Raw genomic sequence first — 15,666 nt, forward strand, 5'->3', positions numbered from 1 at the left:
CACTACATTTCCTGTTGGTTCAGCTATTTGGTAACTGAGTATTCTACTGTGTGGCATATTTTGTAGTGTACTGTTTTTTTACTTTATTGTAATGTCCTGTTTTGTCTTGTGCTATTTTATTTTAATAATTTGCATGTGAGAAGGAATATTATATCTGCTGTATAATATCAAGTCTAATAGTGAAAGTGGTTTTGACTATCAAATCAAATGTTAAACTTTTCTTGTGTCTATGATCTGGCTGTGTGTATGCCTGACGTAAATCTGATGCATATGCTACAGGTGCAGAGCTGGATACATCTTTACGCATTTGGTTGGAAATATGCTATTTTACAGGTGGCTTTTTTGGGTGTAAATTATGCATAACATGTGTCCAACTCAGTATCAGGTCGTTAATGTGGGCAGTATTTACATTTAGCCCTAAAGACTCACACCCTAAATTAATAACCTATCAAGTGACACCATGGAATTTAAAGACATTATCAGTCCTCTATGAACCTGTACTCTAAGTTAGAAAAAGATGATGTAGCTATGTACCACTAGAGTAATTGTACTACAAAGACAATGATCATGAGCTACAATAAGAAGAGTAATAAGGAAATGTGTGTCTCTTTCTTTCCGATAGAAGATGATGGTGCAATGTAATATAACGTGCGTTACTTACAATTGAACTGATCTGGAGACCTTGTAGGCACTTGATATCAGGTTCAAAGGCCACAATAGCTAATGGTGGTGGTGGTGGTGGTGGTGGTGGTGGTGGTGGTGAATAATGGTGGGGTCTGTATTAAGGTGAGGTGATGGGACTATTAATTTATTGCTGGGGCTGAATTGGTGGCAATGAGGCCTATTAATTTAGTGAGGTCTAAACATTTTGGAAGAATAGGACTACTTATTAAATGTAAATGCTATTAAATGCTCATCTTTCCAGGAGGTAATTAGTACCTATTTCTTGCCGCTCCTCCTCTGCCTCCCCTCTCTCCCTTGCCCTACACTGGCTCCCCATCGCCTACAGAATCCTTTTCCAACTCCTGACCATCACTTACAAGCCTCTCTTCCAGTCTACTGCCCCCTATATCTCTAACCTCCTCTCCATTCACACTCCTGCCCGCTACCTGCGCTCGGCCAATGACCATCGCCTCTCCTCCACTCTAATCACCTCTTCCCACTCCAGAAGCCAAGACTTATCCCGTGCAGCCCCCCTTCACTGGAACGACCTCCCTCGCTCCATCCGTCACTCTCCTAATCTGTGCTCCTTCAAACGGGCACTTAAAACTCACTTGTTCCTCAAAGCCTACCAATCTTCCACCTAACCCCCTCATCTCCGCTCGTTCTCCCCTCTCTCCTCCCGACCCCCCTATTCTCTCCCCACTCACTTCAACTGGCTCCCTTTGTGCCTGAGTTTTGTTTACCCTCCCTTAGGATGTAAGCTAGTTTGAACAGGGCCCTCTTCCCCCTATCTCCATATCTGTTCTTCTGCTCCATCTTTACTGCATTAGCCTGCCTGGAGTTTCTGAAGTTTTGGAATTTTTTGTTTAGTATTTGTAATATTTCACCCTGTATAGTCTACTGTTTGTGCTATGTACGCACTGCGGAACTCTTGTGGCGCCTAACAAATAAAGGATAATAATAATAACAATACCTATCACTTTTCTAAACATGGCCTGACCGTTCCAGGATCTGACCAAGCAGCAAACGAGCTAAAGATATTGGCAACAATAAAATTGATGTCCCAGAATGTTGTGCATGTGAGAAATTCTCAGCTATCTGCAATGTCTATTTATTGTGACCTTTCAAGCCCTGGTTACATTTTTTTCTCTGTTTTACTCAGCTCGTTCTGCCCATTCTGTACACTAATTTGTAGAGGTAGTACCTAACTATTTAAAAGCTCAATAATGTTTGTACAGTAGGCACCAATAGATAGTTAGAATCCACTGTAAAAGTAGCTGGCTCTCACAATCAGCCAATTATTGTCCAAGGTGTTGTCTAGTGGCAGTTCCTGACTCTTTCCAATACTGACTCTTTCCATGGAAATAATCTTGTAGAGCAGGCAGGCCATATTGACTACTAAGAATGTCCTCAAAACAGGGATTTGCTTTGTTTGCTAGTCACCAGAATAGGTTCTACTGTGTATGCTCAGCTATGTTTTTTAACATCGCAATATCAGACTCTGCTCTGTATAATAGACCAGCTGGTTTTGCATGTTATACTGGTCATTAGAATGACCTATGCTGAGTATATTTGACACCAGAGTGGTCTCTGTATAGTATTCCTTCAGCCAGAATTGGTTTTGCTTCAGCCAGTTTTCATCATGTACAGATTTAATAATTGCATCTTGGATTGTTATTTTTTTAGGGAGTGGGGGCTTTATTCACATAAAAACTATCCATTTCAATCTGTTGTGTGCAGAAGCAATAAGGTGTTCATGGATTTCATTTGAAAACTGGGCATATGGCAACTTTCAGGGGAGTTGTTAATTGGCAATTCTCTACTTAGTTCTGTACGGATGTGTATATAATTTATACTTCTTGTGGTGTAAACTAAAGTCTAGAGCCCTGACCCACACATACCAGATGTGCATTTAAAAAATCTAGCATCTTTGTGGGCAGAGGCGTGTGCGTAATGTCGCAGACAGGTGTTTATTTTCTCGCACTACACTGCACTTGTCGCTTGAACGTAAATTGCCAAGTATTAATTGTTGCAAAAATATAATTATATTACCATATTAAACTGTTGTGAAGTGCATCAGTTCAGATGGACTTCCAAAGGAAATCTTATGGCCTTTTACACAATAGATGGTTAACTTTTGTTAGGAAAGTCAAACCTGATAAAAAAAAAATACCAGATTTGTTGTCAATTGGTCTTGTGATACACAATCAGTCACTTGCATTTTAGCACAGTTAGTACTGGTTGTACTCATGCATGGTTTCCCAAAAATCACCACACTTAGTTATAATGGCAGCTATAAGAACTCAATTTTCAGAAAAACAAGTTAAAACACATCTAACTAATCCAAATGTTCTTGTTTTTTTTGTGTTCTTTGCATGCTTCTGTGCACTGTAATAGCTTCCAAAAGCTGTTTAAATTCTCTTTGGTGGGTGGGGAAGCAATCTGTAAAACGTATTCATTGGAAAAACAACATTGCCGAAAATTCTTCTCTCCCAGTATTCAAATTAGTGAACACTGAGTAATTTATTCACTGTCAATTGTTATTAGTAGTATTAATGTAATTTATAGTATATGCTGCAAATAAAATAACAATGGGATTAGATATGTGAAGATTTGCCTAGTGTTCTCTAATTTGTCTGAGACTAGCCAAGTATTTGTTCTCTACTAGTCGGCTTGCTGACAACTGCAATGTTATTTCAAAATATGATACGAAAAGAAAAAAGTAATGTCGCACAAACCAGCAAAATGCACAAATAAGGGGGTGTGCAATTCTCTACATGAGCGCACACTTGTAATCTCATGCGTCTGTCTAAGACCAGTAATCAGTGAATTGTCCTTACTTTAATCAATGAAAATGCCAACAGTGGGAAACATGTACACTTAATAATTAAGAACAAAATGTACCAGTTGATCATTCCAATCCTCCCGAGAGGTAATACAACCATGGGATGTTCAGACCTCCCCAGATGTCACTCAACAATGCAAAAGAAAAAAGTCCATTTGTGCAGGCAGTTTACAACCAAGAAAAGGAATCTCCAGGACTCTCATTGATTAAATGTTAAATGTTGGTCACATATAATATTTTCCTAATACAATGGTTTTGTTCCATTTGAGAAACTTAAACTCATAATAGGTTTCATATGTCATTGTTAAGAGTGACCAGATGCTGACAGCTGCATTCCTCTAACAAGGTATATAACACTCTGGCTACTGATTTTGTCCTATATTAATTGCCCTGCTAGCAACTTAATTATATGCTATGACAGGCTGTTTGTTCTCTGTTTTCAAAATTGACAGCATTGAAAATAAAAAAAAAACAAGGAAGATAGATTTGTCACTGTAAAAAAAAAGATTTGCTCTCAACATAAAACATACAGTTAGTGGTGTTCCTTCTCCTCTCCCTCCCAAGGCAGCACTTGTACTACCCATCATCATAGAGTCTGGTCACCAGGTGCTCATTACATTACTTCCTCTCCTGTCCCTACTGTTGACAGTCACTGATTGTGCTACAGGGATTGATACGGGAGTGTATTGACTTGTATCACCCCTTGCTCCTTTCTGCAATCAATTATTACAGTATGTGGCCAGTGACTGAAGCACTGGGGAAGGTGAGGAAGATTAATTTCCAGGCCAGGAGGTGATTTAAGAACATAGTCTCTGCCGCTGATAGGTTTATACCACCCAGGTAGCCCACTATGTGACCGGCCAGGGGGGTAGATGCCCACCAGTCCAGCTTGCCCCTGATGCTACCTTAGATGATGTTCTTGCCTTCATGTCATGGGAGGAACAGAGCAGTACCATAACACTAAGATTTTAGAACAAAACAAAGATTTTTTTTCTAGCTTTTATTCAACTTTTAAATCAAAATGTTTGCTATGTTACAGTATTAGAATTTATCAATGTTTCTAATTCCATTTCAGGAATTCGTAATGATTGTCGTGTTTGGTTTGGAGTATATTATTCGTATATGGTCTGCGGGCTGCTGCTGTCGTTACAGAGGATGGCAAGGAAGGTTAAGATATGCCAGGAAACCATTTTGTGTAATAGGCAAGTATGCTATTTTCCATGCCTATGTGATAAAATATTTGCAACCGATTAATTTACTAACAACTTGCACACTTAGTCCAGGCCAACAGTTGTAAGTGTCTATGGTATCTTATCACTGGCTACATACCTTACATAATAGGCTGTCATGGGAAGGAATCTAGAGATATGACAGATATGGCTATAACAATTTGATTATGACAATTTTCTGACTTGCAGTACAGAGTTAATTATTTGCAGCACTGAACCCCCCGACATCTCCTTAGTACCAGCTCTCATATGTAAAAACAAGAGTGGCCCAGGGGGAATTTGTTCCCTTTACCTCCCCCTTCCTGTTCAAAGTCCTATGTGGCATTCTGCATGTGGCAGTGTTCCTTATGCCACCCATTTATACTCAGAGATTGATTCTCCCATGCATTGTCTACTACCCAACAATACTCTCTGGTGACCGAGCATTAATAAGTAACGCTGCTTTGCCTTAACACTGCTATTGGGACCGTACATCCCGCTTCAGAAACAGGATGCGCGGTCCCTATGAAAAGGTGACAAGTGACTATGAGCTTTCCGTGAAGTGCTTAAATGTGCCCCATTTCTAAGATATAACCTCATGGTTTGCACATTTTTGTGAACAATATGACCAATGATCAAATGAATACTGAAGGATCAAGTACATTTTTATCACCTGTAAATATTGACGTTTCAATTTACGTGTCACAAGGTTTGAGTACGTATTTCAAAATAATTTTTGTTGTATCATATTTCAAGTTCTCATTAACATATTTTGTAGATTATTATTGTACATTTTATTAAATTTACCAACATTTTTTCTGTGTATATTTGTGCGTAGCACATATTTAATCCACTATTAGTGAGTGAATTTATTACATGGTATGTGCAGTATGTGTCATACTGAAAAAAATATTGTTACATTCACAGTAACTTTATTTGTACTATATAATACTGCACAGAATAAGCTCTAACACTTGGGTGTCTCTTTATTAAACTGCGATGAGCTAGAGAGAACGGCTGAATAGTTATTGCAGCACTCTGTCCAATTCTTTAAAGGGGTGAACACTGGAGAAATCAGAGATTTCCCTGACCTTAACCTATCTTCCGCTGTTTAACACCATCCCCATAGATCTCTGTGAGGTTAGCAAAACAATAGAGTCAAAAAGCTTGACTGCTGGCACTTAAAACCTGATGCGATCTCAGGAAGGTGTTGGGAATCTTCATGAGGCTTTCAGTCCTGCCAGAGAGAATAGAAATCAGAGAAGCAGCAGCGTCTCTTCATCCCTTCGTAACAGGCTACATCTCCTTCCTTCCTATGTCTACAGCTGCTCTTCATACAGCCTCTTGTCTAAATCTGCAGATGAGATGAGGAGCAGGGTTGTTTCAGTCATTAGATACTGAGCAAAAAAGTAGAGTTAATTGTGAAATATTACAGTGTACCTAAAATTACAATTACATTTTTAAAAAAAAATTTATTTTAAAAATCAATACACAAACCAAATTGAATTCTGTGTTATAAATAAGCATAACAGATTTCCATACAATACAATCGGTCCAACTCAGGTCCCTCTCTGCGTCACGTATAGCTACACATGCTCAATAGAAGAATAAGGCAGTGTCTGGTCTACGCTGCCTTTTGCCACAGCGACACAATGCCAGTTAAAGGAATGCCTTCTCCGCAGAGAAGAGCTATTTTGCTGTGGATCTCCAGCCAGTAGGACATTGCTAAATTGTGGCTGTACCATTTTAAGGGGTCTATTTATTAAGCTAGTGCCATCTCAATAAATAAGCAAATTGCAGCAATGCATAATGAAACACAGCTGTAATTTAACATGCTGGGGCTGCACTGGGAACCCCGGTGAGGTACCCTCCTCCTCCATGAGCTCTTTTTACTGTTTACCAGCAGCCTCATGCTGCCGGTGAGTGAAGGAAGTGCTATGCGCATAGCACTTCCACTGGTGAGGGATCCAACGAAGCCCGAGAGGCTTCAGCTGGATCCCATTGAAAATTACAGGTAGTGCCATCCTTGGATGGCGTTACCTTGCCGTGAAAATCAAAGCATTTTGCAGTTTAATAAATTGGAGAACTTTGCAGGCCCCATATTGATATATGTGGTCTGCATTAAGAAATGTTAAAAGTCTAATGGCAAGAGAAATCCATCATTTCCCCTGTGTTGAACCCTTTGTGAATGATGTGATGGCCATTTTATGGACAAAACTGTTTTCTCTGTTTTTATGGCTGATCGCAAAATAGTAAATAGATACCACAAGTATTGATACGTTAAGCGGCGACACATAATGCTATTAACGCCAAAGTCTAGCCACCAATGATGAATGTTAGTGGCTTGTAATATTGATTGCTTTGTAACAGAGGCTTTATAATTATAAGATAACTATCAACATATTTTTCCAAATGTGTCAATTGAAATAGAATTCAACTTTCCAGTAGATAAACTGATACATTTTTATTAGATTTTGTGTTTTGTGCTGATGTTCCTCCTATTTATGTATCTGTATCTGTTAAGTAACTTAATGTATCTTTATGAAATAAATTGTGGTATATTTTATATTATACAACATATTAAAAACTGTAATTTGATCATAATTCTTATTGCACTTTGAAGTCTGTTAAATATATGTTCCAAGGTGTGTATAAAAATTAACTTTGATAGCCCATGTTAGATGCAAAGCTTGAGTTACATTGAATGACTTATCATGTTTAACATATTATATATTAATTAAACCAATGGTGGTCATTTACAAATGTGTCACACTTTTGCCAATAAAGATGTCATAGTTTGCAAATATGCACAGCAACATTTACAATAATATTAAATATATAAAATGCCAAAGTTACTGGGTAAACTGGAATATATTACATTCCTTTGCAAGGGACCACCCGGCATTTTAGCTATGCAAATAGCAAGGCATTATACACCTGGGGGTATATTTTATATTTCGGACAAAACCTATTAATTTGAATAAAATTGCTGTTATAAGAAAATAGCGCAAACCACTAAGAAACGGCAGTTTGTCGGAGCCGCTGCTTAGTAAATATACCCCCTGGTCTGGGGTTGTTGTTAAGCCTTAATTGCAAATTAATTGCACACTTACACATGCTATGTGTCTTTTTTGCACTTTTGTGCACTGTAAATCAATGTAATTAGTGAAATAATTGATACATGAATGAACCAAATAACTTATGTCATACTTAAATAAACTATCCAATCATAAAACTAGAGAAAAAACAGCAGTTAAATAGTGTAATGACAATTAGGTGACAGATAATATTAGCACTGTATGTGCTCAGTGCAAAAAACCACATAATTTTGTTTGTCCTGCTTTGGCATATCGTAAATGACCTTCCACATGTACACCTCATCACTTTGATGTGTGCCAGTATGCATGCTGTACAATACAGTATAGAATTTGCATTTGAACGAGCAACACAGTAACTAAGTATGTACTCTAAAGTTTTGTTAAATTTATTATTTTTTAGATATCATAGTTCTTATTGCATCTGTGGCAGTCGTGTCTGCTGGATCTCAGGGAAACATTTTTGCTACATCAGCACTCCGTAGTCTTCGATTCCTACAGATCCTACGTATGGTGCGCATGGATCGGAGAGGAGGCACATGGAAACTACTAGGTTCTGTTGTTTATGCACACAGCAAGGTAAACAATATTCATACCACTGCGGAGCTGATGTATTTCTATTGTGCATGAATTAAGCTAATAATGATAACCCAAAACAATCACTTAGTATTGGAAATCTAGACTGTGTTTACAGCTGTGGTGGTTACATTGACATAGATGTCACTCCTAGGATAATACAAACTTTTTGTTCTTTACTGTAAATCTGTCCCTGTGTCAGTCTGTAGACAAATAAGTACACAGCAATCAACAGATTAAGGTGAGCCTTTATAATAGATACAATTTAAGTGTAAATATTACTGAAGTACACTGGGGCGTAATTAGAAATTTGTGGATACAATGGCACAATTTGAAGACCCATAAAGTTTCTAGAAAAACACATTCCCTTCTCACTGAGCAGAATAACATTTTATAGTCCTATGGGTAAATGTATGAAGCATCGGTTTCTGCAAGTCGCCGGAAATTGTCGACTTTGCAGGGAAAAATGAAAGCAGCGGTGGCTTTTACAGGCAAACTTGCCTGTAAAAGCCACAAGCCATCGCTGCTTTAAATTTCCCCTGCAAAGTTGGCGACTTCCAGCAACTTGCAGAAACCGATGCTTCCCCCTAGCATACTCGCTCATACACACAGCACTCTGGGTTTCAAGTGGTCTATTTATTAATAAGCAGGGATAAGACTGAGTTCATAAGCGACAATAAAAAGTCACCTATTGCTGCAATTTATCAATAAAATATCACCCGGGCAGTTGGTGCAATACTTGTTTTTTGACCTTTGATGTGTATTCCCCCAAATGTCTTGCAGTGTCTGTGGTCATACAGCAGGGAGCTTGTTAAGTTACCTTAAAACCATAGACACTGTGCTATTCTCCTCTATGCTTTGCAGCTTAGCACATGTGGGGCTCAGTAGCCGAATGGCTCTGATGAGCTTGAAACATATGCTACCCTTGCTATGGCAGTTATGCCAATGGCTGGAGCCTCATTTATGGTATAAATAGCTAATGAAAGCTAAATGAAATATAGCACCCAACATTCCCTAATAGAAAATCATGCTGAATCCCTGAGCCAAATAATCCACACCCTGTCTTTCATATGAGAATGAGGTCTCCATGGAGGATAGAGCAGCTTTGTCCCATCAATGTCTGGCGTCAAAAGAGTTGCATGGTCTGTGGTCCTGTGTACAACAGAATTTCCTCGAGGGAAGGTACTAGGGTTTGTCTTAAGGGGAAGAAACAATTCCTGGCATCTGTACTGAGTAATCTGCAAGCTTACTAACCAGCACCAACATTTACATTAAATGAAGCAATAGTTAAATGAAATCGAAAGAGAAAATAAAAAACATAGAGAATAGGGTTCCTATAAGAACTAGTGCAGAGACAGACCCTTCCTACTTTAATTAGTAAATAGTGCTACCTAACGCTTGTGCAGTAAAATTCAATATAATGCTTGTTCCTACCTAGATGCTGGCTCTTCCCTTAGCTCAAACCTGGCAATTGCTTAAAATATCAGTAAAGGGACTGAACTTTTTGGCTTCTAGTGTCTGTCACAGTTGTTTGTTTAATGTACAAACATATACACACACACACACACACACACACACACACAATGAAAACAAATGAATTGGTGCGCTTTCCTATTTTATATACTGTATACTGTATTTATATATATATATAATAATATATATATATATATATGTATATATATATATATATATATATATATATATATATATATATATATTACACACACACCGATCAGCGACAAGGCTAGCCCCTCTGGTCCAATCCCACAGAATAGCTCCTGTAGCACAAATTGCTGAGGTGCTGGATAGAAAGGTGTCAGAATACACAGTGCATCACAGCTTGCTGTGTATGGGGCTGCGTAGACGCAGACTAGTCAGAGTGTTCCTGCTGACCACTATCCACCGCCAAAAGCACCTACAATGGGAACATGAGCGCCTGAACTGGACCATGGAGCAATGGAAGAAGGTTGCCTGGTCTGATGAATCACGTTTAATTGTACATCATGTGGACTGCCAGGTGAGTGTGTGTCCTTTACCTGGGGAAATAGATGGCACCAGGATGCACTATGGGAAGAAAGCAAGCTGGCAGAGGCAGTGTGATGCTCTAGGCAATGTTCTGCTGGGAATCCTGGGATCATGGCATTCACGTGGATGTTACTTTGACAGATACCACCTACCTAAATATTGTTGCAGACCAAGTACACTCCTTCATGGAAATGCTATTTCCTGATGGCAGTGGCAGCTTTCAGCAGCATAATGCACTCTGTCAGACTGCAAAAATTGTTCAGGAATGGTTTGAGGATCATGAAAAAGAGTTCAAGGCATTGACTTGGCCTTTAAATTCCCCAGATCTCAATCCAGTCGAGCATGTGGGATGTGCTGGAAAAATAAGTCAGAGCCATGGAGGCTCCAACTCGCTACTTACTGAACTTAAAAGATCTGCTGCTAACGTCTTGGTGTCAGATACCACAGAACACCTTCTGAGGTCTTGCGGACTCCATGCCTCGATGGGTCAGATCTGTTTTGGCAGCACAAGGGGGACCTACACAATATTAGGAAGGTGGTTTTATTGTTGTGGCTGATCGTTGTGTGTTTATATAAATTATATAAATTATAGGGACAAAAGTATTTGGCCACACATGTTAATTATTGTATTAAGGTGTTTTAATCAAACCCGTTGCCTGATTTGTGTAATATCAAGCACCGAGCCAAGCAGTCTACATTTGACTTCAAGTGTGGTACTGTGATAGGATTCCACCTTTGTTACAAGATGGTTTGTGAAATTTCAACCCTGCTGGGTATGCCACTGTAAGTGATTTTATTAGAAAGTGGAAACGTTTCGGAAACCATAGCAACTCCATGAATCAGAAGACCATGTAAAATCACAGAACGGGATCAATGACTGCTAAGGCGCATGGTGCGTAAAATTTGCCAACGCTCTGCTGATTCCATAGCTGAATATTTCCGAACTTCCACTGGCATTAATGTAAGCACAAAAACTGTGCAGCGGGAGCTTAATGGAATGGATTTCCATGGCCGAGCAGCTGCATGCAAGCCTCACATCACCAAGACCAATGCCAAGCGTCGGATGGAGTGGTGTAAAGCACACAGACACTGGACTCTGGAGCAGTGGAAACGTATTCTGTGGAGTTACGATTCATGCATCTCTGTTTGGCAGTCAGATGGGTGAGTCTGGGTTTGTTGGATGCCAGGAAAATGTTACCTGCCTGACTGCATTATGCCAACTGTGAAGTTTGGTGGAGGAGGCATAATGATATGGGGCTGTTGTTCAGGGTTTGGGCAAGGCCTCCTATCTCTAGTGAAGGGCAATCTTAATGCTTCAGCATACCAAGTCATTTTGGACAATGCTATGCTTCCAACTTTGTGGCAACAATTTGGTGAAGGCCCTTTTCTATTCCGACATGACTGTGCCCCAGTGCACAAAGCAAGGACTACAAAGACATGGTTTGAGTTCAGTGTGGAAGAACTTGACTGGCCCACACAGAGCCTTGACCTCAACCCCATTGAACACCTTTGGGATGATCTGGAATGGATATTGCGAGCCAGGGCTTCTCGTCCAATATCAGTGCCTGACCTCATAAATGCTCTACAGAATGAATGGGCACAAATTCCCACAGTAACACTCCAACATCTTGTGGAAAGCCTTCCAAGAACAGTGGAATTTGTTATCGCTGTAAAAGGGGGACCAATTCCATATTAAAGTATATGTATTTGAATACAATGTCATTACAATCCCGGTTGGTGTAATGGTCAAGCGTCCGAATAATTTTGTTCATATAGTGTACTTTCAGGTTCAGATACACTTTCTGCTGCCTGTATATCTGGTGTTATTAGTTTTTGCTGTGGTTGTTGATTTTCCATCATTTTATTTGATAATTTCTTCTTCTGAAACACCACATTTCTTGACTTTATGAGTCGTTTGTTTGTAATGTCCCAAAATCTGTACCCTTTGCTTCCTTTACAGTATACTAGCATGATACATTCCACTGACTTGGGATCTAAATATCTTCTTTTTTCTTTGGGAATATGTGCATATACTTTAAAGCCGAAGACACAGAGATGTTTGACACTTGGCTTCCTCCCGGACCATGCCTCCTGTGGCGTTTTTGCCTTTTTTATAGCTACTGTGGGTGAACGTTTTTTTGAGGCACTGCTGGCATGTAAGCAATTGTTAATTGGTGCTGTATGCCATATTTTTTCAAGTATTTAGCTAAGGTCTTGTCATATTTACCTCCATTGTCAGATCTCAAGACTTTTAATTTTAAACCTGTCTGAGGCTCTACTAAGTTCTTAAAATCCTCAATTTCACAACTTCACTTTTAGCTTTAATAAAGTACATGTGTGTCATCCTTGTGGCGTCATCAATCAATGTCATGAAGTATCTGTAGCCACTAACTGATTTGACCTCCATTGAACCACACACTTCAGTATGTATGAGCTACTGATACTTCAGCCCTAGTTGCTGATTTTGGAAATGGACAATGGATTTGTTTGCCCTTTATACAACTCTTACATGCCAGTCTCTCAGGATTACTCACAGTGATTTCTGTTACCATCCCATTAGCTAGTTTCTGTACATTATCATATCCCAGATGACCCAGTCTCTTATGCAACAGTTTCATGAATTGGTTATTATCAGAAGCCATCATTGCATAACACTGTTCGGTGTCTAGGACATATAGTTGGTTGCAATTACAGTCCCTTTTAGGTTTTGAACCACACATTTACCCTCTGCGAATTTGACTTTGTAACCTTTTCTCTCAAGAACACTTATGGCGATAAGGTTGGTTCCCAAACCTGGAACATATAGAACGTCTTGTATGTTTGTGATAACCATTTCACCTTTTATAATTAAGCGCACTGTGATTGTCCCAACTTTTGTGGCAGCAAGGACCTTGTCTCCAATTCCTTTTACAGATATGGGTTCACAGGTTTTAGCGAATTGAACCACTCTTGATTGCAGTTCAAGTGTCTAGTGGCCCCCAAGTCCATATACAGCAGTCCTTTTTGTGACTGTCTGCAACATTTAATGCTGACTCATTTGGCTTGTCACGCTTTCTATGCGTACTATTTGTACCTCTCAACTTGCACTCTGATGCTTTGTGCCCTATTTTGTGACATATGAAGCATTTGTACTTGAGCCTTTTGGACTTTGTACCTTTCGTGAGTAATGCAGAACTTCCAGCATTTGTGTTGATGGGAATTCATTGTTGGAATTGCAGCAGTTTAACCCTTACAATTTCTGTAGTTAGCTTAGTATCATTAGACTCTAAGGCTACCACCAGTAAATCGAATTCTGGCGTTAAATTCTGCAGCATTGCCATTGCAACCTCCTCATTATCCACCTCTGCTCCCACAGATGCCAGTTGCTGAGCTATTGACAACATGTTGTCTATATATTCGTTCATATTCTCATAGACACTTAGGGCTAGATTTACTAAACTGCGGGTTTGGAAAAGTGGAGATGTTGCCTATAGCAACCAATCAGATTCTAGCTTTCATTTATTTAGTGCATTCTACAAAATGACAGCTAGAATCTGATTAGTTGCTATAGGCAATATCTCCACTTTTTCAAACCCGCAGTTTAGTAAATATACCCCTTAATTTTGTTCCATACAATGTACACCTCAACACCTCAAGTTAATTCTTCTCATTAGACCTTTGTCCTCAAATGCTAGCTGCAGGGCAGTCCATATGTCTCGTGCTAACACTTTTTTTTTAATGATGGAATACACATCCTGCTCTACAGTTAAGCCTATGGTGCCCAGGACTCTATCTACTGCATCAGTGTTTGGACTCCTGGATCTATCTTCCACAACTTTTCACATTTAAGCTGCATTTCCGTGGCGAACTTCCATGTTGCATAATTTTCTGAGCCTGTCAGTTTTGTGAAGCTCATACTAGCCTCTATGCTGTGCATTTTTTTACTGTATACCTTTAATTGGCTGCTATCAAAATTGACCCTAGTGTCTCCCTCTCTGTCTGTCTGTGTGTGAGTGTGTGTCTATATTAGGGAATTTAGACTGTAAGCTCCAATGGGGCAGGGACTGATGTGAATGAGTTCTCTGTACAGCGCTGCGGAATTAGTGGCGCTATATAAATAAATGATGATGAGGATTTTTGTGTATTTCTCTTACTGTTTTTTATATTTAAGCGTTTTCTCCAACGCAAGGTTCTGGGCCCATAGCCTGTTGACAAGAAGAACCAGCAGCGTTGGTGGTGGATGTTAAGCCACAAAACACTTTTGTCTTAACCAAGTTAATTAGTTTATTTTGAACAGTAGTAACAATTGGTCAACAGCAGGTACACTTGTTTAATGTTAGTCAGACAGTTATACAATTTTATACATGCAGTTGATCGTCAGTACAGTATATCTGTGTGGGCAGACTTCTATAATAATATTTATAGAGAGCAACAGTCACTTTCTATCATGACCGTAAGGACTTCTATACACATATGTAAGGAGCCTCTGAAGCCGCGTCTGTTTCTGTCAGGGACTCTGGAAGAACGGCAGGAAAGCAGAACTTCTGGTCCAAGCATATGCAGTAGCGTAATGCGGACGGCTAGAGGCTGCTCCACTTCTTGTCCTCAATAGACCACCAGGGATAACTACATGAAGAAAGGAGACTTATCTCCTTATCAACATAATTGTTCTGACTCATGCCATTTCCTTCCTCTTTTTCTCCTCCAAAGCATGTTGAGATTTGTAGTTCTTCAGTGACCGTCAACGCCTGCCAACGGATTGCTTATAATTTTATTAATGGAATAATTTGAATGATTTTATTAAGGGGGTAATATCAGTGTATAATGTTGTTATGGGTGCAATAATATTTGATTTATAATGGGGGCAATAATATGTTATTCATGATGGGGCAGCGCTTAATATTTCACAATGGGGCACTTCACATCATGAAATATATAAATGTTACCTGATAAGCAAATCTATGATCTCTTTCAGGTGCGCATCTAGTGTATGTTTTTACAGAAAAGCTGCTGCATAATAAAAGTTTTTACACTGTAGAGCGCCCCCTTTTTTTCATTAGACAATAGTTACCTACAATAACATTTGCAATATAAAAGGTGTTAGGGCCATTTAATTTGTGATGTAGCCATTCCAACATCTAAAATGTCATTTAGAAGATAATTGTATATTTGTAGAATTATAATGTCTATGTAAAATAACAAAAGCTAATTGCTATTAATACTGCACTATTTCCAGTTGCCTGCAGACCCTACTGTACTGCTCCGAAACACACAA

General features: G+C 39.2%; 1 protein-coding gene across 3 annotated transcripts in view; it reads left to right on the top strand.

The window, feature by feature from the left end:
• The window catches only part of KCNQ5 (potassium voltage-gated channel subfamily Q member 5), a 462,350-nt gene that overhangs the window by 351,792 nt on the left and 94,892 nt on the right, over nucleotides 1-15,666 (top strand). For all 3 annotated transcript variants that reach the window (XM_075202618.1, XM_075202616.1, XM_075202617.1), the window contains exons 3-4: nucleotides 4,584-4,710; nucleotides 8,215-8,390. In XM_075202618.1, coding sequence (XP_075058719.1) covers nucleotides 4,584-4,710; nucleotides 8,215-8,390 — 303 coding nt within the window. The remainder of the gene's footprint in view (nucleotides 1-4,583; nucleotides 4,711-8,214; nucleotides 8,391-15,666) is intronic.

This window comes from Mixophyes fleayi, chromosome 3, assembly GCF_038048845.1.
Source record: "Mixophyes fleayi isolate aMixFle1 chromosome 3, aMixFle1.hap1, whole genome shotgun sequence".
NCBI lineage: Eukaryota > Metazoa > Chordata > Amphibia > Anura > Limnodynastidae > Mixophyes > Mixophyes fleayi.